General features: G+C 48.8%; 1 protein-coding gene across 2 annotated transcripts; it reads left to right on the forward strand.

Moving 5' to 3' along the window:
* The first annotated feature begins 1,690 nt into the window (after positions 1–1,690).
* Positions 1,691–27,676, forward strand: ZC3HC1 (zinc finger C3HC-type containing 1). Of its 2 annotated transcripts, none has more exons than XM_062200234.1 (10): positions 1,691–1,870; positions 3,473–3,584; positions 10,656–10,806; positions 11,320–11,403; positions 18,887–19,014; positions 20,605–20,759; positions 22,346–22,589; positions 24,162–24,374; positions 24,776–24,979; positions 27,296–27,676. In XM_062200234.1, the coding sequence occupies exons 1-10, from the start codon at positions 1,725–1,727 to the stop codon at positions 27,362–27,364; spliced, it is 1,506 nt and encodes a 501-aa protein (XP_062056218.1). In that variant the 5' UTR covers positions 1,691–1,724; the 3' UTR covers positions 27,365–27,676. The 2 variants fall into 2 exon arrangements, with proteins under 2 accessions (XP_062056218.1, XP_062056271.1); XM_062200287.1 differs by having other exon boundaries at positions 1,737–1,874.
* Positions 27,677–27,882: the final 206 nt, after the last annotated feature.

The raw sequence follows: 27,882 nt of genomic DNA on the forward strand, positions 1-27,882 counted from the left end.
CGGAAACCGAGGAGATGCTAAGCAAGAAGCAAGAGTTCCTGGAGAAGATCCAGCAGGAGCTGACAGCTACCAAGAAGCATGGCACCAAAAACCATGTTCAAATTTTGCAAAAGAATGATGCTAATGATTAACCATACACTTAAGCTGGCTAAGCGAGAAGAAACCAGGGTGGTGAGTAGTTAGGAGCAGTGGCTAGGTGGTTAGATCAACAGGTTGCTCCTAGTGTATGGTAACATTGTTGACATCAAGAGCCCACAAGCAGTGAGCTGGAAGGCTAGGGGCCATAACACTTTCCTTTGCCTACTGTTCAGTCTCAAATTAAAAAAAAAAAAAAATCTTAAAAAAAAAAAGCTCAGGCTGGCACCGCGGCTCAATAGGCTAATCCTCTGCCTGCGGCACTGGCACACCGGGTTCTAGTCGGTCGGGGCGCCAGATTCTGTCCCGGTTGCTCCTCTTCCAATCCAGCTCTCTGCTGTGGCCTGGGAAGGCAGTGGAGGACGGCCCAAGTGCTTGGGCCCTGCACCTGCATGGGAGACCAGGAGGAAGCACCTGGCTCCTGGCTTCGGATCAGCGCCGTGTGCCAGCCACAGCATGCCTGCCACAGCGGCCACTGTGGGGTGAACCAACGGGAAAGAAAGACCTTTCTTTCTGTCTCTCTCTCTCTCACTGTCCACTCTGCCTGTCAAAAATAAATTAAAAAATAAAATTAAAAAAAAAAAAAAAGCTCAACACACTAGTCTTCCAGCCTGGTGTGTTGGAATAATCTGTGCAGAGTTCTTCCCTACAATATCGTTCATCTCCACCCAGAACCTGATTCTCTAAGGAAAATTTGTGAACCAACTTAAGTCCTCCCGTGAACACCTTTGGTGGGTCTTCTTTGGGGCACTATATAAACACAATATTGAAAGTATAGGGGCAAATGTTTGACATAGTGGTTAAGATGCTGCTTGGGACACCCACATCCCGTATCAAGTCCCAGCCCTACTTCCAATTCCAGCCTCCTGTTAAGGTACACCCTGGGAGATGGCAGGTGGTGGCTCAAGAACTTGGGTCCCATATGGGAGATCCAGACTGAAGTCTGGACTCCTGACCTCAGCCTGACGTAGCCCTGGCTTCTCAGGCATTTGGGGAGTAAACTAGGAAGTGGAAGATTTCAGTCTCTGTCTGTCTGTCTGCCTTTCAAATAAAAATGATTTTTCTAACTATAGAAAAACGTGTATTTGATGTCTAACTCTGCCAAGAACTACCTATATTTCCTGTGTTCCCTGCAGTCATTTCCAAGTACTAAGACAAATTCAACAAATATTTATTGGACAAAGGAGGGAGCGAGTGCTCCATACTGTGAAACGCCACAGACCTCTTCATCCACCTGGAACACGGGGTCTGAGGATTCTAAATTATTTGCTCTCCTGTGAAGGTCGCCATTTCCTTACTTGCGAAAAGATACTCGTTCCTGCTGAGTTAGCAGACAACCGCGCTAAAAATCCCTTGACAACCAAAATACGCAAATTCATTAAGGAAACGATTAATTTAGGTTGAGTGCTGAACGCTCCCCCTCTTCTTAAACAAACTCTCCTTCCTAGACGCTCACCCAGGGGGAGGTCGGGCGGCCGCCTCCAGACGTGGATCCTAACCGCCCAGAACAGAAGTTTCGGAGCCTTCGAACAGAACAGAAGTTTCGGAGCCTTCGAACCCGCGGGGAAGGAACTCGGCAACGGACCAAGATGGCGGCGCCCAGTGAGGGGGCAGCGTTTGGCGCCGGGGTTGAAAAGAGTCGGGGTGCAGGGGTTCGCTCCCCAGAAGAGACCCCTCAGAAAGTCCGGCAGCTGATAGATGAGGGGATTGCCCCGGAGGAGGGAGGCGCCGACGCGTGAGTGAGCGAGTTAACCCCGGGTCTGGCGCTGCAAGCTCGGCCAGGGCTTGGGGAACGCAGGCCCGCAGCGAGGGTGGCGGCTCCGGCGGCGGCGGGGATGGCTTCTTTTTGGCATTTGAAAGATAATGGGGTTACAACACCTAGTCCGCCTCATTCTCCCCCGATTCTGCAGCACGGGCGGAAATTTGCCATTGGTTATTTTTGAAAGGAAAAAAAGAAAAGAGAGAGAGACCCGCTAACTGCGCCTGACTTAGCCTTTTTTTGTGGCTTTGAACCCTTTCCGGCAGCCTGGTGAAGAGTGGATCCCCTTTCAGAATTATATTTTTTAACGCATAAAGTAAATACGTAGAATTATAAAGAAAACCAGTTACGAACACGTTGGAATGTAGTTCTAGGTAAAGAAAAAAGTCATGCAGTAGCATGTAGTTGAAAATGAGTATCCGGGAGTAGTATGTCTGGTTTCACCCGTAATTTTGAAATAGTGGTGGCCGTAAACGATATTTCAAAACACGTGGAACAATCGTGATGTGAGAAAATTACCCCCGTTGGTGACAGAGTCACTGCTACTGCTAACTTGTACTGTGGGTTTTTTGTTGTTTTTAACAAAACTTACGTAATTCATAGTTGAAGAAAATGCTGTATCTCACTGAGAGGTTAGAGGTGCCCTCCCCAAGTTTATGGATCCTGTGCATTTTTTCCAAGAACCACGTCTTGCCGTGGCTTTCATGAATGTCTGAGAAAGATTCCTAGAATAGATGCATTTTTTCAAGTTGTGATAACTGGTTAAGTTATGTGGAAGTCTTCAAAAAGTTCATGGAAAAATGTATATTTTATGAAAAAAGTACACAGATTTCAGAAAATATTTTGCACTAAATTAAGCTTATATTTTAATTCCCATTTCCATGATTTTTTGAAGCACCCTTATATTCTTAATAAAATGACTGTCTTTCAGCAGTTCCAATCCGTCGCCATCACCTGCAGGAGCTGTTGAAATGCCTTTCACTGAAAATAAGAATAGCTTTATGTATTTTGTTTTCATGAAATCTAAAGATCTTTATTTTACCTTAGTTTGAATTTTGTGATTGTTTCTCTCTCTCTCTTTTTTTTTTCTTTTTGAGGAAATATGGATGTAGGTAGGTATGAAGGCTCAATCCAGGCAGAAATCCCCAATTTTTTTTTTTTTTCTGTTAAAAGAGCTTATCTGAAGTGTTTCAAATTCCCTAACCCACACCCAGAGCCATGACCCTTGTTATGTGTTTACTAAAGCTATACAAGATACTATTTGAGAACAGTGAGTGAACTAGGAGAATAGAATTCAGTAACAATGGAGCACAGTAGAGGTAGAAATTGAAGCTTAGTTATGGCTCAACTGTAAAGAGTTTTGACCACCAGAGTAGGAATTTGGATTCTATTTAGTAACATTAGGAAACCACTGAATTTAATAGGCAGAGGGTTGACACGACTGAAATGATTTTTAGGAAGGTTAAAATCCGTTCTTGGTGTAACTGATGGTCAGGTGTACCATAAAGCTAGATACGGAAAGTTTGAGCGGAGTTGTACGGTGAAGGGATTCCCAACAGTTCTGCTGCTCTGTTTCAGGAAGGATGCTTCTGCCAGATTCCAGTCGGTCAATGGGTCACCCCAAGCAGAGCAGCCTCCATTGGAATCTACCAGCAAAGAAGCCTTCTTCAGCAGAGTGGAAACGTTTTCTATATCCTTTTAAGTGCACGTGAATGCGTGTTCTGCCTGCTCCTGGTATTGTTTGGCTCAGATGTATTACTGCATTTGCACTGAAGAATCAGTCTTGGTAAGAAATGTTGTAAAACAATTGGCATCATGAATAATCCCTCAAAGGGACATTTGAGATTATCTAACCTCTTTTTTTTTTTTCTTTTTTTTTTCTTTTTTTTTTTTTACAGAAGAAAAAACTAGTAAGAGCCTGAAAAGAGAAGGAATAATGACCAATCCTTGTCATATTTAATATTCACCTTTTTTTTTTTTTTTTACAGGCAGAGTGGATAGTGAGAGAGAGAGAGACAGAGAGAAAGGTCTTCCTTTTTGCCGCTGGTTCACCCTCCAATGGCCGCTGCAGCCAGCGCATCTCGCTAATCCGAAGCCAGGAGCCAGGTGCTTCTCCTGGTCTCCCATGTGGGTGCAGGGCCCAAGGACTTGGGCCATCCTCCACTGCCTTCCCGAGCCATAGCAGAGAGCTGGCCTGGAAGAGGGGCAACCGGGATAGAATCCAGCACCCCAACCGGGACTAGAACCCGGTGTGCCGGCACCGCAAGGCAGAGGATTAGCCTGTTAAGCCACGGCGCCGGCCTAATATTCACCTTGAACCTCTGAAGACAGGTGACTGTACAGAAAAATAATAGTTTCAGGTGTATTAAGTGGTTTACCAAGGATGGCCTGCTAGCTAATGCCATGCTACTGTATTGTTTCTGAAATTTTTTAGTTTTTATTGTTATATACATAACAGATTTCTCTAAACTTAACTTCTTAAAACAGCAGACATTTATTATCTCACACTTTCTGTGGATCAAGAATCCAGGCACGGCCTAGTTGAGCTCTCTGGCTCAGGGTCTCTCCCATGCTGCAATCAGGCTCAGCCAGTGTGTAGTCCTCTCAAGGCTTAGACTAGGAAGGAAACATCCTAGCTCATTCAAGCGATTGTCGCCAGGTCTCATTTCCTCCTAGCTGTTGGACTAAGGGCTTCAGTTCTGTACTAGCCATTGGCTGGAGGCCCCCTGGGTTCCTTGCTACATGGGTTCTCTGTAGGAGCAGTTTAAGCTTGGCTTCCATCAGAGTGAGCAAGCGAGAGTACAAGAAGGAAGCCAGACTCACTTTGTAGCCCAATTTCAGAGGTGATAGTCTGTCACTTTTTTGTTTTGTTTTGTTTTTATTTATTTGAAAGAGTTACACAGAGAGAGAAGGAGAGGCAGAGAGAGAGAGAGAGAGAGAGGTCTTCCATTGTGCTGGTTCACTCCCCCAGATGGCCTCAACGGCCAGAGCTTAGCTGATCCGAAGCCAGGAGCCAGGAGCTTCTTCCAGGTCTCCCACTTGGGTGCAAGGGCCCAAGGACTTGGGCTATCTTCCACTGCTTTCCTAGGCCACAGCAGAGAGCTGGATTGGAAGAGGAGCAGCGGGGACTCGAACTGGCGCCCATATGGAATGCCAGCGCTACAGGATGGGACTTTAACCTGCTCTGCCACAGCACCAGCCCCAGCCTGTCACTTTTTTTTTTTTTTTTTTTTTTAAGATTTATTTATTTATTTGAAAGGCAGAGTTAGAGAAAGATAAGAGGCAGAGAGAGAGGTCTTCATTCACTGGTTCACTCCTAGATGGCTGCAACAGCTGGAGCTGGGCGGATCTGAAGCGAGAAGCCAGGAGCTTCCTCCGGGTCTCCCAGGTGGGTGCAGGGGCCCAAGCACTTGGGCAGTCTTTTGCTGCTTTTCCAGGCCATAGCAGAGAGCCGGATTGGAAGTGGAGCAGCCAGGACTTGAATTGGAACCCGTGTGGGATGCCGATATTGCAGGTGGCAGCTTTACCTGCTACACCACAGTGCCGGTCCCTAGTAATTTTTTTTTAAAATTATTTATTGATAGGCAAAGAGTCAGAGAGCTCTTATCTGCTGGTTCACTCCCCAAATGGCCAGAGAGCCAGAACTGGGAGCCAGGAACCTTAATCCATGTCTTCTGCATGGAAGGCAGGAACGTAACCATTTGAGCTATCACTGCTGCCTCCCAGGAGTCTGCAGTAACAGGAAGCCACAGTCCAGAGCCTGAGCTGCGTATCAGACATGGGACGCAACCACTAGACCAAATTCTTGCCTCTTTAAAAAAGGTTGTTAAAAGAATTACAGTCATTCTTCAATCTCTATGGAAAATTAGTCCCAGGACCCCCAATATAAAAATCTGCAGGTGCTGTGAAATCTTATAAAAAGTGGCATAATATTTGCATATAACCTATGTAGTCCTTCCCCATACTTCAGATCATCTCTAGATTACTTAGAATTCCTAATACAGTATAAATGCTCTGTAAATAGTTACTGTATGATATTGTTTATGGAATAATGACTAGGAACAGAGTCTAGATTTTCAGTATTGCTGCATTTAAAATAAATTTAAAGATGTATTTGAAAGGCAGAGTAACAGAGAAGAAAAGACAAAGAGAGATTTCCCATCTGCTGGTTCACTCCCCAAATGCCTGCACAGAGCTGGGCCAGTCCAAAACCAGCAGCCAGAAACTCCATCCAGGTCTTCCACAGGGGTGGCAGAGGCACACTGGCAGGAAGCTGGATCAGAAGCAGGGTAGTTGGGAGTTGAACCAGCACTCTAAACCCACAACGCCCACTCCCTTAATATTTTAATTCATGGTTGAATCTGTGGATGCGGAACCCAGGGATAAGGAAGGCTTTCTGAGCTATTTGGAAGTGAGTTACCAAAGTGATGCCTCATTACTTCCAAATATTTCCTACAAACAAGGACTTTTCTCCTGTATAACCAGAACACAACCATTAAAATCAAGAAATTGACACTGACTGATTATTGCCATTTAACTCTGCACTTACAATGTCCTCAGTAGCAAAAGATTCCAGTTGAGAGTCATGTTGCCTATCGTCATGTTACTCTAGTTGCCTTTAATCTGGAACATTTCCTCAGTTTTTCCTTGAATTTATAATCGTACACATTTGGATATCAGAGGCCTTGTAGAGTATGCTGTTACTCACATCTGTCTGAGGTTTTCTGGTGATACAGTTCTGGTTACCCAGGAGTGTTAGGAAATGATGCTGCCTTCCCGAGGCACATGGCTGAGGTGTGGCTCTTCGCAATGATGATCACCTAGGTCACTAGATTAAGGGAGTGTCTGTCAGGCTTCTCCATTGTAAAACAACACTTCTACTTTGTCATATAAAAAAGTGAATTATGTAAATATCTCATTCCTCATCAAATTTTGTGAAATTTATCAGAGTGTTCTGGCTGTTGGTGGAATTTGGGGAGTAAACCAGTGGATGGAAGATTGACCTCTCTTGCTCTCTGTTTTTTTTTTTTTTTTTTTTTAATTTAATTTTTAAAGATTTATTTTATTTATTTGAAAGAGTTTCAGAGAGAGATAGAGCCAGAGAGAGAGACAGGTCTTCCATTCTGGTTCACTCCCCAAATGACTGCAATGGCCAAAGTTGAGCTGATATGAAGCCAGGAGCCAGGAGCTTCTTCCAGGTCTCCTACATGGGTGCAGGGGCCCAAGGACTTGGGCCATCTTCCGCTGCTTTCCCAGGCCATAGCAGAGAGCTGGATGGGAAGTGGAGCAGCCGGGACTCAAACTGGTTCCCATATGGGATGCCTGCTCTGCAGGCTGGGGCTTTAACCGCTGCACCACAGCACAGACCCCGCTCTCTGTGTTTTTTAAATAAAGTAAATACTTTTAAAGCCAAGATTTGGGATTTAGGTGCAAAGTGAACATGTAGCTACTGGGGTGTCACTTTTCTCAGGCCCTCTTAGAGAAATAAGGAATATAATATATATAAACACACACACACACTCGTATATCCATGTATATACCACATACATAATCACCCCTTGCTACCCACCAGGGTTGTTTCCAGGACCTCCCTTAGTTACCAAATCCTTAGATGCTGAACTGTCCTATATAAAACGGTGTAGTAGGGCCTGGTGTTGTGGCGGAGCAGGTTAAGTTGCTGCTTGCAATGTCCACATCCCATATTTGGAGTGCCAGTTCAAGTCCCAGCCATTCCACTTCCTGTCCAGCTCCCTGCTAATGCACTGGGAAAGTGGCAAGTGATGGCCCAAATACTTCGGTACCTGCCAACCATGTGGAAGACCCAGATGGAGTTCCAGGCCTCTGGCTTTGGCCTGGCACAATTCTGGCTCTTGCAGCCATTTGGGTGATAAACCAGCAGATGGAAGATGTGTGTGTGTGTGTGTATTATGTCTGTTGCTTTACCTTTCAAATAAAACTTTTTTTTTTTTTTTAATAGGCAGATTTAGAGAGAGAGAGACAGAGAGAAAGGTCTTCCTTTCCGTTGGTTCACCCCCTGAATGGCCGCTGTGGCTGGCGCGCTGATCCGAAGCCAGGAGCCAGGCGCTTCCTCCAGGTCTCCCAAGTGGGTGCAGGGGCCCAAGCACTTGGGCCATCCTCCACTGCCCTCCCAGGCTACAGCAGAGAGCTGGACTGGAAGAGGAGCAACCGGGACAGTATCCGGCGCCCCAACTGGGACTAGAACCCAGGGTGCCGGTACCGCAGGCGGAGGATTAGCCTAGTGAGCCAGGCGCTGGCCAATAAAACATTTTAAGAAGGAGAACTAGATCCATCAATTTAAAAAAAGACATAGTACTTATTAATAACCACATATCCTCACATATGCTTTGAGTAATCTCTAAATTACTTGTAATGCCTCATACAATGTAAAAGCTATGTAAATAGTTGTTGATTGATTAGAGCATAATGATAAGAATAATCTGTAGGGCCGGCGCAGCGGCTCAATACGCTAATCCTCCACCTGCGGCACCAGCACCCCGGGTTCTAGTCCCAGTTGGGGCGCTGGATTCTGTCCCGGTTGCCCCTCTTCCAGGCCAGCTCTCTGCTGTGGCCCAGGAGTGCAGTGGAGGATGGCCCAAGTGCTTGGGCCCTGCACCCCATGGGAGATTAGGAGAAGCACCTGGCTCCTGGCTTCAGATCATCGCAGCGCGGCGGCCATTGGAGGGTAAACCAACGGCAAAGGAAGACCTTTCTCTCTGTCTCTCTCTCTCACTGTCCACTCTGCCTGTCAAAAAAATAAAATAGAATAATCTGTACATGTTTGGCACACAATTGTTGAAAATTTTTTTATTTTCATTTTATTTGACAGACACAGAGAGACATAGAAACAGACAAATACGGACTGGTGTTGTGGCATAGTGGGTTAAGCCACCGCCTGCTGTGCCGGCATCCCATATGAGAGTCAGTTTGAGTTCCAGCTGTTCCTCTTCTGATCCAGCTCTCTGCCATGGCCTGGAAAAGCAGCAGAAGATGGCCCAAGTCCTTGGGCCCCTGCACCCATGTGGGAGACGCAGAAGTTCCTGACTCCTGGCTTCAGATCAGCTCAGCTCTGGCCATTGCAGTCATTTGGGGCATGAACCAGTGGATGGAAGACTTTCTCTCTCTCTCTCTCTCTGCCTCTGTCTCTCTGTTATTCTACCTTTCAAATAAAATAAATAAATCTTTTAAAAAAAAAAAAAAGAAAGAAAGAAACAGACAAGTGGAGATCTTGCGTCTACTGGTTCACCCTAAACTGGCCACAACATCCACAGCCGGGCCAGGCCAAAGCCAGAAGCCAGGAACTCTTTATGGGTCTACCACATGGGTGGCAGGGACCCAACTACCGTGAGCCATCACCCTTACAGGGTGTGCATTAGAGAAAACAGGAATCAGCTTTCTGGCTCCTGGAGAAAGCCACACCTTGCAACACTGGCACCCTGTATCTGAGTACCAGTTTGAGTCCCAGATGCTCTACTTCCAACTCGGCTCCCTGCTCATGCACCTAGGAAAGTAGTGGATGATGGCCCAAGTACTTGGGCCCCTTCCACCTACATGGGAGATCCTCATGGAGTTCTAGGCCCCTGGCAGGCCGGGCCGTTATAACCACTTGGGGAGTGGACCAGAGGCTGGAAGATCAATCTCTGTCATTCTGCCTTTCAAACAAATCCTTAAAAAATAAACAAAGAGAGTAGAGCTGGGAGTCAAACCTGCATCGTAACTGCTGTGACAAATGCCCCCAGGTGAAATGTATGTTAACATTTTCCTTCTTAAGAAAGATTTCTTTTTAAAGGATTTGTTTATTTATTTGAAAGTGAGAGTTACACAGAGAGAGAGAGCAAGAAAGAGAGAGATCTTCCATCCACTGGTTCACTCCCCAGATGGCCTCAATGGATGGAGCTGCGCCAATCCGGAGCCAGGAGCTTCCTCCGGGTTTCCCACGCTGGTGCAGGGGCTCAAGGACTTGGGCCATCTTCCACTGCTTTCCCAGGCCACAGCAGAGAGCTGGATTGGAAGTGGAGCAGCAGGGTCTCGAACAGGCGCCTATATGGGATGCCAGCACTGCAGGCGGTGGCTTTACCCACTATGCGCCAGCCCCTGACATTTTGACCTGAGCTGACTCTCATCATCCTGGCTGAGACATTATTTTTTTTTTAGGGAGTCCACAGGAGGGCACTCCTTTTTTTTTTTTTTTTGACAGGTAGAGTTAGAGAGAAAGGTCTTCCTTCTGTTGGTTCACCCCCAAAATGGCTGCTACGGCCAGCGTGCTGTGCCAATCCGAAGCCAGGAGCCAGGCGCTTCCTCCTGGTCTCCCATGTGGGTGCAGGGGCCCAAGCACTTGGGCCATCCTCCACTGCCCTCCCCAGGCCACAGCAGAGAGCTGGACTGGAAGAGGAGCAACCGGGACTAGAAGCTGGCGCCCATATGGGTTGCTGGCGCCGCAGGTGGAGAATTAACCAAGTGAGCCACAACGCCGGCCATTACTTTGTGATCTGATAAAAGAGCAGGGCTTCCTAGAGAAAAAAGGTAATAATGTCTTCTTCCTGCCTGGCCCCTGGGTGACCTTCAGCATTCCATGAAGCGTGTGTCTGTGCTTTCAAAGTCAGAGCAGTATTTACCAGGCTTTCTGCTTTCCCCCTTAGTTTAGTGTCTTTATTCCTATGTATGTCTAGAAGGAGTTCAAGTTTGAATTTATGATGTATGCGTGGTAATATCCTTGCAGGGTTGTTTTCCTTAACGCGACTACTCTCTGAAATGGGCAGGGAAGCCCCCCGAGCTGTCCCCACTGGTCTGCGCCAGGTATGGCTGGGTCACCGTGGAGTGCGACCTGCTCAGGTGCTCCAGCTGCCAGGCCTTCCTGTGTGCCAGCTTACAGCCGGCTTTTGACTTTGACAGATGTAAGTGCAAACTGCGGATTAGCGTTTTCCTACACATCGACAGATACAGTGGTCTTCCTGACACCACCGTTCGCCTCTGTGTGATCAAAGAACACATACTGCTGTATGTAAGAAGGTGACTGTGATTGCCTTCTCCCTAATTGTTACCTGAAATCATTATTTTATCTAAAATTAAGCTACTGAAATATCCTGGGTAACTGGCAGTAGCACGTTTACTTTATGTCTCTGAAGTTTAGACTTTCAGGCAGAGAGAGACAAGGGGCTTGGTGCAGGCTTACACTGTAGACTGCCCTGCCCTATGAGATACCTGTCTCCCTCACTGATCTTGAGATCTTCATTTAGAACTTGTTTTGTAGGATGTATTAAGATGATAGTGTTGCTAATATTTTCATATATTTTAAAGAGCTCCGTGATTTTTAGTTGTATTTGTACTCATAAAGGCTTTGGCCTTTGGATTTTTAAGATTTTAAGGCATTTGGATTTTTAGATTTTATGACATTGTGTGGATTTCAGATAAGGAACGATGTGCTGAGCTGAAGAAGTCCTTGTGTACTGCCCACGAGAAGTTCTGCTTCTGGCCAGATAGCCCCTCCCCAGGTACCTGTTTGTTTGTTTATTTAAAGGATTTTTTTTTTATTTGAAAGTCAAGAGTTAGAGAGAAGGAGAGACAGAGAATATTTATATATTTATTTATTTGGGAGGTAGAGTTATAGACAGAGAGAGGGAGAGACAAAGAGAAAGGTTTTCTGTTAGCTGGTTCACTCTACAGATGATCGCAGTGGCTGGTGCTGGACCAGGAGCCAAAAGCTTCTTCCAGGTCTCTCACATGGGTGCAGGGCCCCAAGGACTTGGACCATCTTCTACTGCTTTCCCAGGCCACAGCAGAGGGCTGGCTCGGAAGTGGAGCAGCCAGGACTCGAACTAGCTCCCATATGGGATGCTGGCACCACAGGTGGATGCTTAACCTACTACGCCACAGAGGCAGCCCCTCCGAGACAGAGAATCTTCCATCTGCTGATTCACTCCCCAGGTGGCTACAACAGCCAGGGCTGTGCCAGGCTGAAACCGAAAGCCAAGAGCTTCTTCCAAGTCTCCCACAGGGATTAAGGGGCCCAGGTACTCAGGCCATCTTCCACTGTTTTTCCCAGGCCATTAGCAGAGAACTGGATCATAAGTAGAGCAGAAGCCACAACTGGAACCAGTGCCAATATGGGATGCCCGCGTTGCAGGTGTCTTTTTTTTTTTTTTTTTTTTTTTTAAGATTAATTGATTGATTTGAAAGTCAGAGTTATAAAGAGAAGGAAGCAGAGAGAGAGAGGTCCTCCATCCGCTGGTTCAGTCCCCAGGTGGCCACTACTGCTGGAGGTGTGCTGATCCAAAGCCAGGAGCCAGGAGCTACTTCTGGGTCTCCCACACAGGTGCAGGGGCCGAAGGACTTGGGCCATCTTCTGCTGCTTTCCCAGGCCATAGCAGGGAGCTGGATCAGAAGTGGAGCAGCCAGAACACTCACCAGTGCCCATATAGGACACCAGCACTGCAGGTGGCAGCTTTACCCGCTATGCCACAGCACCCGCCCCCGCAGGGGGTGTCTGTCACAATTCTGGCTCCTGATTATTCCATTTAATGCTCACAGGGGCTATAGGAGGTGGAGGTTAGCAACCCAAATTTTTTAAGTGAGGAAAAGCTAAGAATCAGAGATTTTTTTTAAAGACTGATTGATTGATTTGAAAGGCAGAATGACCAAAGAAGATAGACTTTCCATTCCCTGGTTCACTCCCCAAATGGCTGCAATAACCAGGGCTGGGCCGTGCAGGAGGCAGGATCCTAGAACTCCATCCGGATCTCCCACATGGGTAGCAAGGCCCCTAGTACTTGGGCCATCTTGTGCTGTCTTCCCAGGAGTATTATCAGGGAGCTAGACCGGAAGTAGAGCAGCCAGGACTCAAACCAGCAAGCGACAGCTTAACCTGCAATGCCAGCCACAGAATCAGAGCTCTTAAGACCAGCTAGAGGGGCCAGTGCCGTGGCTCACTAGGCTAATCTTCCACCTGCAGCGCCAGTACCCCAGTTGGGTACTAGTCCCAGTTGGGGCACCAGATTCTGTCCCGGTTGCTCCTCTTCCAGGCCAGCTCTCTGCTGTGGCCCGGGAAGGCAGTGGAGGATGGCCCAGGTCCTTGGGTCCTGCACCCGCATGGGAGACCAGGAGGAAGTACCTGGCTCCTGGCTTCAGATCGGCGCAGCGCGCCGGCTGCAACACACCGGCCGCAGCGGCCATTGGAGGGTGAACCAACGAAAAAAGGAAGACCTTTCTCTCTGTCTCTCACTATCTAACTCTGCCTGTCAAAAAAAAAAAAAAAAAAAGACGAGCCAGAGAGAAGCTGTAACTGTGGTTGTGTTTGATTTCATACCCTGTGCTTTTCCACTGTTGCCATCAGCGCCGTGTTCTGCCTCACCTTCCATTAGAGGATGGACTGTGACTGCGGTGGTGGTTAAGTGGGGTTTGGTTGCTAACATGGACTGAGGAGACCGAGACAGTGATGACAAATCTATGGTGTATTGCTGTGAAACCGCACACGGTAACAATAGCGCTGAAGTAGGACTGTCATCACAGCCGGAGGCACCTCAGAGAGGGCTCTGAGAGGCCGAGTCCAAGCTCCTAGTTCTTCCCTGTGTAACGACCATGTAGCCTGCACTGCTTTGGGTCAGAAGCCACTGATGTATACAGAACACATTAGCGTAAGAGAGCCCAAAATGTAGTTTCAACTGGGATTTTTAAAATATTCTGTGCTTTGGTGGAACTATTCCTGCTAAGTCAACAGCTTCAACAGCAGGGCCCTCTGGTGGGAAGTCTCCACTACTGTGGGTTCAAGACTGTGCAGATCCATGAGACTGGGCGGTGCTCAGTACTCTTCATTTATGTATTTCATGCCTTGACCGGGGCTCAGTGCCAGATCAGCTGGACAGCTCAGACTAATTCCAGCATCACTGATGGCTAGGAATCCTTCGTGAATGACCATCAGGGGAGAAAACAGATGAAAGTGACTGTAGGTTGCTGTAAGGGATTACAGTCAGCTCCGTATCCGTGAGTTCCACACCCATGGATTGAACCAGTTGCAGATCAAAAGTATTTGAGTTAGACGTGTTAGACGTATTTGGACTTTTTCCCCTTGTCATTATTCCCTAAACAATACATATAACATCTGTTTACGTAGCATTTACGTTGTATGGTGTATTATAGGTAATCAAGAAATGATTAAAGCAGGCATCTGGCCTAATGGTTAAGATGCTGCTTGGGACTCCTGCATCCTTTATTGGGGTGCCTGGTTTGAGTTCAAGCTCTGCTCACTTTTCCAGCCTCCTGCAAATGCCCACCCTGGGAGGCAGCAGGTGATGGCCCAAGTAAGTGGGTCCCTGCCACCCATGTTGGAGACCTGGTTTGAGTTCCTGGCTCCCAGCTTCAGCCTGGCCCAGCCCCAGTTATCATGGGCTTTTGGGGAGTGAGCCAGCAGATGGAGGATTTCTTTCTCATTTTCTGTCTCTCAAATAATAAAAATTAATTAATTAATTAAAAATAGTAATAGAGGCCGGCGCCACGGCTCAGTAGGCTAATCCGCCGCCTTGCGGCGCCAGCACACCAGGTTCTAGTCCCAGTTGGGGCGCTGGATTCTATCCCAGTTGCCCCTCTTCCAGGCCAGCTCTCTGCTATGGCTCGGGAAGGCAGTGGAGGATGGCCCAAGTCCTTGGGCCCTGCACCTGCATGGGAGACCGGGAGAAGCGCCTGGCTCCTGGCTTCAGATCAGCATGATGCGCCGGCTGCAGCGGCCATTGGAGGGTGAACCAACGGCAAAAAGGAAGACCTTTCTCTCTGTCTGTCTCTCTCTCTCACTATCCACTCTGCCTGTCAAAAAAAAAAAAAAAAAGTTTACTTTTAGAGATTTTATTTACTTATTTGAGAGGTAGAGTTACTGACACAGAGAGAGAGACAAAGAAAAAGGTCTTCTATCTGCTGGTTCACTCCAGCTACAACAGCTGGAGCTGTTCTGATCCAAAGCCAGGAGCCAGAAGCTTGTTCCGGGTCTCCCACATGGGTGCAGGGGCCCAAACACTTGGGCCATCTTCCACTGCTTTTCCAGGCCATAGCAGAGAGCTGGATCGGAAGAGGAGCAGCCAGGACTTGAACTGGCACCCATATTTGGTGCCGGCACCACAGGCAGAGGCTTAGCCTACTAATACACAGCACTGCTAATGTGTCTGGGAAGAGAGTGGAATATGATTCAACTACCTGGGCCCCTGCCACCCAAGTAGGAGACACAGATGGAGTTTCTGGCTCCTGGCTTCAGCCAGCCCTGGCTATTGTAGCCATTTGGGAGTGAACCAGCAGATGAAAAATCCCCCCCCCCTTGCCTTTCACATGATTTAATGAAATCCTTTGGGGGCAAGTGTTGTGGTTCAACAGTTTAAATCATTGGTTATGATGCCCACATCCCAAACCAGTGTCAGTTTAAGTCCTGGCATCTCTGTTTCTGATCCAGCTTCCTGCTAATGCATCCTGGGAGGCAGCAGATGTTGGCTCGAGTGCTTGGGCCCCCTCTACCCATGTGGGACACCCATATGGAGTTTGGGACTTCTGGCTTCAGCCTGGCCCAGCCCTGGCTATTGTAGACACTTGAGGAGTGAACCAGCATATGGAAGATCTCCCTCTCTATCACTCTGCCTTCAAGTAGATGAAAAATGAAAGTAAATAAACATTTTTTAAAGCTGTGTAGAGTTTTAAAAAACTTTTAATAGTTTCTCTCTTTTTTAAAAAGATTTTATTTATTTATTTGAAACAATTATAGAGAGAGGGAGAGACAGGGAGAGATTTTCCATCTGCTATTTCACTGTGCAGATGGCCACAATGGTCAGGGCTGGGCCTGGCTGAAGCCAGTAGCCTTGAGCCTCTTCAGAGTCTCCCACATAGGTGTAGGGGACCAAGCACTTGGTCATCTTCCACCGCGTTTCCCAGGCCATTAGCAGGGAGCTGGATTGGAAGTGGAAAAGCTGATACACAAAACAGCACCCATGTGGGATGCCGGTGTTGCAGGCAGCCGCTTTGCCTGCTAGGCCACATCAGCTCCTCTTTTTCCCTTTAAAAAAAATGTATTGGGGTCCGCGCTGTGGTGCAGTGCCAGCATCCCATATGGGTGCCCGTTCGAATTCTGGCTGTTCCACTCCTTATCCAGATTCCTGCTAATATGCCTGGGAAAGCAGTGGAAGACGGCCCAAGGCCCTGAATCCCTGCACCCACGTGGGAGATCCAGAAGAAGCCCCTGGCTCCTGGCATACTCCTAGCCATTGTGGCCATTGGAGAGTGAACTGGTGGATGGAAGATCTCTCTGTCTTTCTTACTCTAAGTCTACCTTTCAACTAAATAAATAAATCTTTAAAAAAAAAAGAAAGAGAGAGAGATTTATTTAGTTGGAAGAGTTAGAGGGAAAGTGGCCACATTGCTGGCACTCTTTCCATAGTTTCTCATCACATAGATTAATAAAATCATGGCCACTGTTTACAATTTAGCCTTAGTTCCTGCTGCTCTTCTGACAGACGCACTCCTATGAAACTATTTAGAATTCCCCACTGGACCTTTGCTTTACCCACTATTGTTGGTCTTTTGTACTCAGCTTAAACCTGAGGAACGTTTCCTGAGAACTCCCTGCCCCGATCAAATCTGGCTCAATGTCAGGAAGCTTGGCAGGGGCAGGGCGGGGGGAGGAGGAGGAAGACGGGGGAGAGAGAGAACGAGGAAGGAAAGCAGGAAGAAGAGTAAATAGCAAAATAGCTTAGACCAGGAGTGGGGAACATCCAACCCGAGGGCAGCAGGAGGCCTGTGGAATCATTTGGTCTGATCCTGTCGAGTCAGGCTAGTTTTCTAGCTGACAATTCTGTATGGCCTGTGACTGATGTTATAAAAATCTAAATGACCCTTTTCGGAAAAAAGGTGCCCCACCCCTGGCTTAAACAATATGAAGAGGTATTCTATTTCCTAACAAAAGTCCAAAGGTAGACTCATACCAGTATTGGTTAATTTACCGGCTCACTGATAATACCAAGGACGCAGTTCTTCCAAGAAGCAGATCTTCTTGTTCTAAAACTAGTTTGTCAAGGTTGCTTGGTGGCAGGAGTTTGAAGAGTCACATGTGGATGCCCTCTGGTAGAACTTCCTGTAGTCAGAATACTACCCTCCCAGGATGCCCCCCTCATCTCATCGGCCACAGCTGGGTCAACTGTCCCTTCCTAAATGGGTCTCTGCTAAGAGTGCTGTGGTGGTTGGTGGAGACACATGAATTACCCAGAGCCACTGGTGGGAAGGGGAGATTCTGAACAAAACTTGCTTCCCCATGGGAGACCAGGAGAAGCACCTGGCTCCTGCCATCGGATCAGCGTGGTGCGCCGGTCGCAGCGCGCCGGCCGCGGCGGCCATTGGAGGGTGAACCAACGGCAAAGGAAGACCTTTCTCTCTGTCTCTCTCTCACTGTCCACTCTGCCTGTCAAAAAAAAAAAAAAAAAAAAACAAACAACTTGCTTCCGACAGCAAGGCAGGAGCCAGGAGCCAGCTGCTGGGTGGACAGCCAACAGGATGAGGGTGCTTTAGCATATAGAAAAGTGGAATTAAAAGATAGGTTTATTCACAGTCTGCTTTTTTTTTTTTTTTTAAGATTTATTTATTTATTTAAAAGTCAGAGATCTTCTATCCATTGGTTCATTCCCCCAAATGCTTGCAACAGCCAGGGCTAGACCAGGTTGAAGCCAAGAGTCAGGAACTCCATCTGAGTCTCCCACATGGGTGGCAGGGACCCAAGTACTTGAGTCAGCACCTGCTGCTTCTCAGGTGCGTTAGCAGGAAGCTGGATCAGAAGCATGGACTAGCTGGGACTTGAGTCAGCCACTCAGTATGGGATGCAGGCATCTGAAGCTACACCTGCCCCTAAAACGCGGGTTCTTTAAGCCCTGTCATCTGTCCGTGCCTCCGCCTTCAGTAAACTGTTTTATGTTTAGTGTGTTTTCCTTAGTTTTTAAGGTAACAATTTCATACAGAAGTAAAAGTACAAAGAATAATGTCATGAAACCCCCATCTCCAAACTTCAGCAATGACCAGCTCACAGCTGATCTTGTTTCTTCTACATTCCTAACACCTCCTGCTCCTATGTTTTGAAACTCAACTCCAAACACATACCATTTCATCTGTAAAGCTCGAAGGTATAAAAGGTACAGACCACTTCATAAACAGTCAAAAATAGAATCATTATTGTCCCATCAAAACAAAAATCAGTCATTTTTTAAAAGGTTTTTATTTATTTTTTGAAAGAGTGACAGAGAGAAGGAGAGACTGACACGGAGAGATCTTCTGTCTGCTGGTTCACTTCTCAATGGCTGTAGCAGCCAGGGCTGGGCCAGGCCAAAGCTAGGAGCCCAAAACTCTATCTGGGTCTCCCACATCGGTGGCAGGGCCGAAGTACTTGGTCTACCACCCACTGCCTTTCTAAGGGTACTAGAAGGGAGCTGGATTGGAAATAGAGCAGCCGGGACTCATACAGGGTGCCACAGGCAGTGGCTTAACTCACTGCACCACAACACCAAGCCTCCTTTTTTTTTTTGACAGAGTGGACAGTGAGAGAGAGACAGAGAGAAAGGTCTTCCTTTTGCCGTTGGTTCACCCTCCAATGGCTGCCGCGGCCAGCGCGCTGCGGCCGGCGCACTGCGCTGATCCAATGGCAGGAGCCAGGTGCTTCTCCTGGTCTCCCATGGGGTGCAGGGCCCAAGGACTTGGGCCATCCTCCACTGCACTCCTGGGCCACAGCAGAGAGCTGGCCTGGAAGAGGGGCAACCGGGACAGAATCCGGCGCCCTGACCGGGACTAGAACCCGGTGTGCCAGTGCCGCAAGGCGGAAGATTAGCCTATTGAGCCGCCATGCCGGCCGCCTCCATGTTTTTTTAATATTATCAAAAAATTGATCCACTTTAAACTTCCCCAGCTGTTCTACACATATTTGTTATTCTGTACAGTTCCCACCAATATAATCTGCCTGCTGCTTTTCCATAGACCGATTTGGGATGTTGCCGTTGGAGGAGCCTGCTGTCCTTATGAGTGAGTTCATGGACCGCTTTCAGAGTCTTTGTCACTTGGACCTCCAGCTGCCTTCCCTGAGGCCTGAGGACTTGAAAACTATGGTGAGGTTTCCTTGGCGAGCTGTGGCGGCCTCCAGTTGTCACGCACGTTTGTACACAAAGTGGGTTTTTTAGCAGCAAGAGATACAGAGTGTTGCAGAGAGAACTGCTTGTCTCTGAGCTGACCTTTCCAGTCTCCACCAGAAAGGTGACTGTTGCCGGTTTGAGTAAATGAGTTCAACTGAAACATTTAAGCATGATTTTTTTTTTTTAAGATTTATTTATTTATTTGAAAGGTAGAGTTACAGAGGCAGAGAGAGAGACAGAAAGAGGTCTTCCATCTGCTGGTTCACTACTCAAATGGCCGCAACTGCCCTAGCTGGGCTGATCCGAAGCCAGGAGCTAGGAGCTTCTTCTGGGTCTCCCACATTGGGTGCAGGGGCCCAAGGATTTGGGTCTTCCCAGGCCATAGCAGAGAGCTGGAGGGGAAGAGGAGCAGCTGGGACAAGAACTGCCACCATGTGGGATGCCAGTGTCATAGGCGGCAACTTTACCCATTACGCCACAGCGCCAGCCCCTAACATAAGATTTTTTTTTTTTTTTTAAAGATTTATGTATTTAACTTGAAAGTCAGAGTTACACAGAGAGAGAGAGGTCTTCCATCCGATGGTTCACTCCCCAATTGGCTGCAATGGCCAGAGCTGCGCCGATCCGAAACCAGGAGCCAGGATCTTCCTCTTGGTCTCCCAAGACGCGGGTGCAGGGGCCCAAGGACTTGGGCAATCTTCTACTGCTTTCCCAGGCCATAGCAAAGAGCTGGATTGGAAGTGGAGCAGCCAGGTCTGGAACCAGTACCCATATGGGATGCTGGCGCTTCAGGCCAGGGCATTAACCCACTGCTCCACAGTGTCGTCCCCATAACATAAGATCTTGAAGTTTGACCACATATGGCTTATTGCATCCCATTTTCAAAAAAAAATGCTAGAAATGAAGTTATAAACTTTCTTCTCCTTGTGAATAGAAATGTTAAATGCTCTGGCCCATTTGTGCTTTGAAAGTGACGATTTACTGCCCCATTTCATCCCCCTGTGGGTACTCAGTGAAGATAAGCTTTTTGTAGCAAGTAGCAGCTGATGACTTTGCTTCTTTGAGTTGAGAGTCTGGTTGGCTTTGAACACCAAACTATTAACCTCTGATATCTATTATAAATGTCACTCTGCCCTCAGCCGTGGCAGTTTTTATCCCCTTTATAGTCCTCTACTATTAGGAAAAAAAATAAAGGCTGGCAAGTTCTGTTGTTCTGACAAAGGGTGCATGCATTTAGTGTCAGGCCGAGATGTAAAAAGTCATCTGTTGACGTTTTGGGAAGTTTTCAGGTTTAAGAGGAAAATCTCCAGTTGGTAAACTGAAAAAATTTAGTACTAAAAAATGTTTAGTAGCTTAAGGAGAACTGCCACCTTTCTCAGTCAGCAGATCCAGGGAAGTTCTGGAAGTTTCTGTGTGACACCTTAACCCTGTCCTAGTAGTGAGTCTTCCCTGTGAAGGGAACTGTCTTCATGTTTGTTTCTTACTTCCTGATTTTTGCCCTGTACCAGCGAGGTATAGCGTTACGTATAATGCTAGAAACTTGGTTTTTCCTTTGTTCCTTTGCAGTGTTTGACTGAAGACAAGATCAGTCTTCTCTTACACCTGCTTGAAGATGAACTTGATCACCAAATGGATGAGAGAAAAACAACCACCAAATTAGGCTCAGACATCCAAGTCCACGTCACTGCCTGTGTTCTCTCTCTGTGTGGCTGGGCATGTAGGTTAGTCAACAGGCTTTGTCCGGGTGCGTGACTGTGGTAGCAGTGCGGACTCAGACCCGTAAGTCCCTGATGGTGTCTAGAAATCACTTGATGCTTCCTGTGAGACAAAGACAAAAGAAATCTGAGGGTGGTAACGGGTACCAGTAGTAAGATCCAGTGACAAAACTAGCATTAGAACTTCGGAAATTTTTATTTTGGTGTTTACTTTAAAAAAATTTGTTTTAATTTTTTAAGATTTATTTATTCATTTGAAAGAGTTACAGAGAGAGATAGAGACAGAGAGAGAGAAAGAGAGGTCTTCCATCCTCTGGTTCACTCCCCAAAAGGCCAAAACGGCCAGAGCTGAGCCGATCAGAAGCTAGGAGCCAGTAGCTTCTTCCAGATCTCCCATGCAGGTGCAGGGGCCCAAGCACTTGGGCCATCCTCCACTGCTTTCCCAGGTGCATTAACAGGAAGCTGGATTGGAAGCGTAGCAGCTGGAACTCAAACTGGTGCCCGTATAGGATGCTGGCTCTGCAGCTGAGCCTTTAACCCACTGTGCCACAGTGCTGGCCCCTTGTTTTGTTAACTTGAAAGGCAGAGTTACAGAGAGAGAGGGAGAGACACAGAGATCTCCAATCTGTTGGTTCACTTGGCTGCAACAGCTGAGGCTGGGCCGATCTGAAGCCAGAAGCCAGGAGTTCCATCTTGGTCTCCTACATAGGTACAGGGGCCCAAGTACTTGGGACATCTACTGTTTTCCCAAGTGCATTAGCAGGGTGCTGGATGGGAAGTGGAACAGCTGGGACTTGAACCAGCACCCATATGGGAAGCATTGCTGGGGGGGCCTTCACCCACTACACCACAACACCAGTCCCAGATGTTTACTCTAAGATGTGTTGTCCTGTCACTTTCCAACTAGGAATTTGGGTTCACAAACGATAAAGGCTCCTTGAGAAAATAATTTCCTTTCTGTCCTTAAAGAGGAAGAAATATCAGTTTGAACAGCTGCTGGAGCCCACTAGGTGCCCTGCTGTGTTTCCCTCTCCTGGTTGACTTCCGTAGTGCACACAGCAGCCAGCCCAGACTGGGCCAGACCTCAGCCAGAAGCCAGGACCTCAGGACTGGTGTCATGTGTAGGTGACAGGGACCCAACTACTCGAGCCGTCATTGCTGCCTCCCAGGGTCTCCATTAGCAGGAAGCTGGAGTCAGGAGCTGGAGCTGATGTGGGCTGTGAGCACCTTAGCCACTAGGTGGAACTCCTGCCCTAAAAACCAGTCTTGTTTCTTTTAAATATGCTTTCTTTGGTAGAGTAACAAGTAGTTTCCGTTTAAATAGAAAAAGTTTTAAGAAGGACGGGAAAGCAGTTTTGCCATGAGGAGCGCACCACGACCGCTCTGTCTTTCTGTAGGAAGTATGTGAGAGTTGATGACCTGGGGACCTGAGACCAGGGCAGGGCCTCTGAGAGGACGTGGTCCTGTCTGCCGGACTGTTCCAGAGTTTTCTATGATGAGATAAAGCGCGGTGACAAATCAGTACACTTAGTCTCTTGGAACTGCTACCCTTTGAGAAACCCTCTCTCTCTGTCTCTGCCCTCCCTGTGCAGTTCTTCCCTGGAGCCCGTGCAGCTCTCCCTGATAGCGTGCTCACAGTGTATGAGGAAGGTGGGGCTCTGGGGCTTCCAGCAGATCGAGGCCTCCGCGACCGACCTGGACACGTCCTTCGGCCTGACCAGCTCGCCCGTCCTGGGCCCTGAGGGGCGGCCAGAACGCGTCCCTGCAGTGCCGGAATCTCCCCGAAGGATGATGACCCGCAGCCAGGATGCCACGTTTTCCCCAGGCTCAGAGCAGGTACGGACTTGGGTGGTTTGGGGAGAGAGAGAGAGAGCTTCCGTCTGCTAGTTCACTCCCAAAAGGCCTGCAACACCTGGGGCTGGGCTAGACCAAAGCCAGGAGCCTGGGACTCAATCCAGGTCTCCCACATAGGTACAGAGGCCCAGGTATACGAGCCATCATCTCGCAGCCTCCCAAGGTACATATTAGCAGAAAGCTGTAGCAGAGCCGAACCAGAACCTGAACCCAAGCACCCTGATGAGGGATGGCAGGAATCCCAAGCAGTGTCCCAGCTGCTGCGCCAAACACTCCTCCCTGTTGGGATAGATTTTTTTTTTTTTAAAGATTTACTTATTTATTTGAAAGGCAGAGTTACAGACAAAGAGACAGAAAGAGAAAGGTGTTCATCTGCTGGTTCACTCCCCAGATGGCCACAAAAGCTGGAACTGTGCCGATCTGGAGCCAGGAGCCTCCTCCAGGTCTCCCATGTGGATGCAGAGGTCCAAGGACTTGAGCGTCTTCCACTGCTTTCCCAGGCCACAGCAGAGCTGGATCCAAAGTGGAGCAGCTGGGACTCGAACCAGCACCCATGTGGGATTCCAGCACTGTAGATGGCAGCTTTACCCACTATGCCACAGTGCTGGCCCCAGGATAGATTTTTTTTTTTTTTTTTTTTTTTTGACAGGCAGAGTGGATAGTGAGAGAGAGACAGAGAGAAAGGTCTTCCTTTTTGCCGTTGGTTCACCCTCCAATGGCCGCTGCGGCCGGCGCATCGCGCTGATCCGAAGCCAGGAGCCAGGTGCTTCTCCCGGTCTCCCGTGCGGGTGCAGGGCCCAAGCACTTGGGCCATCCTCCACTGCCTTCCCGGGCCATAGCAGAGAGCTGGCCTGGGATAGAATCCGGCGCCCCAACCAGGACTAGAACCCGGTGTGCCGGCGCCGCAAGGTGAAGGATTAGCCTGTTAAGCCACGGCGCCGGCCCGGGATAGATTTTTAACAGCATTCTTTTCAAAAGTTTTGTTGGTAAAAAGTTAGAAATTGTGGAGTTTTATTTTACCCACACTGATCAGAAATTCATTGTAGAAATTCAGCTTAGGGCTAGCATTGTGGCATAGTGAGCTGAGCTGCCACCTTTGGCACCAGCGTCCCACGTTGTAGTGCTGGTTCAAGTTGCAGCTGCTCTGCTTCAGATCCAGCTTCCTGCTAATGCACCTGGGAAGGCAGTGGATGGTGGCTCCCTTGCCACCCATGTGGGAGACCCAAATGGAGTTCCAGGCTCCTGGCTTTAGCCTAACCCAGCCCTGGCCATTGCAGACATTTTGGGAAGTGAACCAGAAGCTAGAAGATCTCTCTGTCTCTGTCTCTTTCTCTCTGTGTGTGTGTCACTCTGCCTTTTGAATAAATATAAATAAATAAATCTTGAAAATATATACATAATTTTCTCTGAAAAGTTTAGTTATGTAGACAGTCTAGAAATTATAATCTTACGGTTTCAACTGTCAAATACTCACTTTCACATGCTTCTAGAAACACTTCTGGCCGTAATCATTAACATCATCCGTGTATTTCCTTCATCCCCCCCCTCCTTCAGTCTGAAAAGAGCCCGGGTCCCATCGTTTGCCGGACGCGGAGCTGGGACTCTTCCAGTCCCGTTGACCGAGCGGAGTCAGAGGCGGCCAGCCCCACCACCAGAACCCGCCCGGTGACGCGCAGCATGGGGCCGGGAGACGGCGCTGGCCTGGAAGTGCCCTCCAGCCCCGTCCGGAAAGCCAAGCGGCCTCGCCTCTGCTCCTCCAGCAGCTCCGTGAGTGTAGGAGCGAGCCGTGCACTCGGAGGGCGGGCGGGAGCCTCTTCCTGGCCCTGTGAGTGAGTTCACACTCGGGGCGGGTGTGTTGGCCGGAGGAAAGAATGGAAGGGTTTTGTCATTTGCTCCTTCGAGATGGGTTCTGGAGAGCTAATGAGTATCTTGGCAAATGGGACAGCGGTGAGGCAGGGGTCAGTTTATTCACCACAAAAGCAGTGAAAGCAGAAAGAAAATGAGAGGCCAATCCCGAGGGTTTACAGGAAAACGTAAACCTGGCAGCACGGGCAGTGGTGGGGGCCGTCGTGGGGCCGCTGTGGGGCCAGGCGTGATGGCTGAGCGCTGCCTCCTGAGCTTCCCTACCATCTGTCCGCCCCACACGCTTTCTCTTCCTCCTCCCTCAGGACGCGGCTTCCCGGGGCTTCTTTGATCCCACCTCTCAGCACAGAGACTGGTGCCCTTGGGTGAATATCACACTCGGCAAAGAGACCCGGGAGAACGGAGGAACCGAACCCGACGGCAGCCCCCCGGAGCCCGGCTGGAAGGCAGTGCTGGCCCTACTGTTGGCCCACAAGCAGTCTAAGCAGTCTCCCGAGGCCGAGTCCATGGTGAGCTGAGCCACTGCACACCTGCCTGCCCTTAGCCTGCTTGGTTTTTTCTTTTTTAAGTTTTATTTATTTTACTTGAGAGGCAGAGTTACAGAAAGAGAGACAGAGCGAGCTTCCATTTACCAGTTCACTCCGCAAATGGCCACAATGGCTGGGGCTGGGTCAGGCCGAAGCCGGGAGCCAGGAGCTTTATCAAGGTCTCATGTGGGTGCAGGGGCCCAAACACTTGGGCCATCCTCTGCTGCTTTCCCAGATGCATTAGCAGGGAGCTGGATCGGAAGTGGGGCAGCCGGGAACTGAACCAGCAGTGGCTTAGCCTGCGACACCACAGCGCCAGCCCCCGCGTCCTTAGCTTTCGTCAGTTAAGTTAAACCCATTCTGGCTTCATGCTAGAAAGCAGGCGTGGAACTGGCTCCATCTTCTGCACTGTAACGGTGGCATTCCAGTAGCTCTGAAGAGTTCTTTGTTCTTCCAACTAAAATGACTCAAGTAGAAAAGGAGGGCAGAAGCAGAAATAGATGGCGGCCTCACGCTGCAGAACACGGCGTCTCCCATCAGGAGTGCCACTGGCACTGGGAGGCTGGCCAGTTAGCTGTTGGGAGCACTGTGCCCCGACACCCACCTGATGGTTCCATTTGTCAGGCTGGGCACGTCCCTTTGCTCTCTTCTGCAGCCCAGGCTGCCCTGGGCCTCCAGTCGCCATTGCGGTCATGACTGCTGCGGGTCTCAAGTGTGGTAGATACAGAGCCATCGTGGCACCCAAGAAACCAAGTCACACGCCTGCTCTGTGTGAGAACCGGAAGTGGTAGAGAGGACGTTAGGAGTCATGGAAAACTAGTTTCCTTTGCTGGCTCACTCCCAGATTGGCTTTGTGGCTTGGTATAAATAAAACAACTTCTGACCTCTGTCCCGTCCGAGGACAGAGTAAAATAATCCTTGCCATCAGAGAGCCACAGGCGCCAGCGGCATCCCAGGTTCTCCGTTTCGGGGGTCGCAAGGTTGCACTGGTGGGCACTGTGGAGTTGCTGGAAGCCCAAGGAGATGCCTTCATGCCCAGAATGCCCAGGGGAGCAGCTGAAGGCTTCCCAGGCTCTCCCAGGCAAAAACACCTGCCGCCTTCCAACGTGTCACTTCTTGAGAATATGTAAAGCTGCTTGAAGGTCGCTGTTGAGCCGCCTCTTAGATTGGAGAGTGAACTCTGTCATTGCACACAGAGCCTCTCTTCCTGCCTCCTCAGGATGTAGGTGCTGGCAGTTTTTATAAGACTTTCCACTGTCACTGTCACACTGCAGAGAAAAAGCCACAGGCTTGGGCCTGGTTTTTTGCTTCTGTTCGTAGAGGGAAAAGTTGGCCTCATAATTGGCCCTGGGTTCTGGATCCTTTTTGGTAGCTTCTCCTGAACCTTCCCACAGCTGCTGCGACCCCTGGACAGCCAAAGCTTAGACTGTGGCAGAGGGTCTTGCTGGTGGCAGAAGATTGATAGTATTTTTTCAACTTCCATTTCTTCCCACATTCTGATTAACTAAATTCCTCGTGGTCATTAGGAGGAGCTCCCACTTCCCGTCTTGGGACTTTTTTATTGGCACTCATTCACAGAGGAGATAAGAAACCAGGGCTGGTGGGGATTGTTTGTCCTCCCACCAAGACCTCTTCTGAGCATGGCGTCTGCTGTGTCGCGCAGCTCTCGCAGGCAGGGCAGCCGAGCGCTGAGCCACTGAGGTCATTACCTCCCAGCGAGTGGCTGTGCCTCCGTGTCACCCTTCCTCAGACTCCCAGCGCCCTGCACAGGCGGGACCAAGCCTCCCTGCTGCCTGCAGCGGGAAGCTGAGGCAGCCGCGGCCGCAGTGCAAACTCAGGGCTCGTGCAGCTGGGCCTCTCGGAAATGCCAATCTTTGTAGGAAGTGAGGAACCAGAGCCAGTTCAGCACTGTGCGTGGAACACCGGTGCAAGGTGTGTGCGTGCTGAAGGCAGGCCCCCAGTGTCACCCTCACGTGCAGGGCGAGGACATGGGCGTGGAGAGAGGACACGGGCGTGGAGGGAGGACAGGGCGTGGAGGGAGGACACGAGCATGGAGGGAGGACACAGGTGTGTCCCAGAAGCTCAGAGTGAGCGAGCCCTAGCCGACAGAAGGCAGGTTTCTTGATTTTTTTAAGTCTAACTTAAATATTCTTATGTATAATGCAATATAAAATGAATTTTTACTCAGTCCTAGACCTAGCTAGATCATTATGGGAGAGGTTTATAGATGAGCCCTAAAGCTATTACCTATCCTTTATCCAAGAATTTAATCCTAATAATGAGTTTTTCTACCTATAGAGTCTCTCTGAGAAATCAAGGAAAGTTTTCCGAATATTCCGGCAGTGGGAATCTTTGTGCTCATCCTGAAGATAATGAGAAGTGGAGTCTGAATGCCCTCTGATCAGCCGACGCTAGGTTTTTCTCCCTTCTGGTTTCGTCATGAGGAGCCCCTGCCACTGCAGAGGCACAGAGTGTCACCGTCTGGATCTTCCTCACGGGGAGGTGGGCGGGGTGAGCTGCAGCAAGCCCAGACCAGGGAAAGGACTGCGGACTGGAAGTCAGATGGGAGACCAAGGACGTGAGCACCATTCCGGCGTCTGCGGCACACGCGTGGCAGTGTTCTGAGGACTCTTACATATCCCCGCGTGACAGTGTGTGTTAATAAAATGTTTGCTAAGATTCTTCCTGCTGGGGAATTATTCTCCCCCACACCTGCTGAGCCGGCGAGAACATCAGTGGGACAGGCACCAAGGTCAGACTCTAGGTCTCCACTTGGCTACAGTCATAGAGGTAAAATATTGCTCAAACCAAAGATAAGGTGATTTTCATTATGTCCCCAGGTAGGCTTTAATTTACCTACACAAAGACTGAAGCTCAGAGGTGTT

This window comes from Lepus europaeus, chromosome 1 (assembly GCF_033115175.1).
Source record: "Lepus europaeus isolate LE1 chromosome 1, mLepTim1.pri, whole genome shotgun sequence".
Classification (NCBI taxonomy): Eukaryota; Metazoa; Chordata; class Mammalia; order Lagomorpha; family Leporidae; genus Lepus; species Lepus europaeus.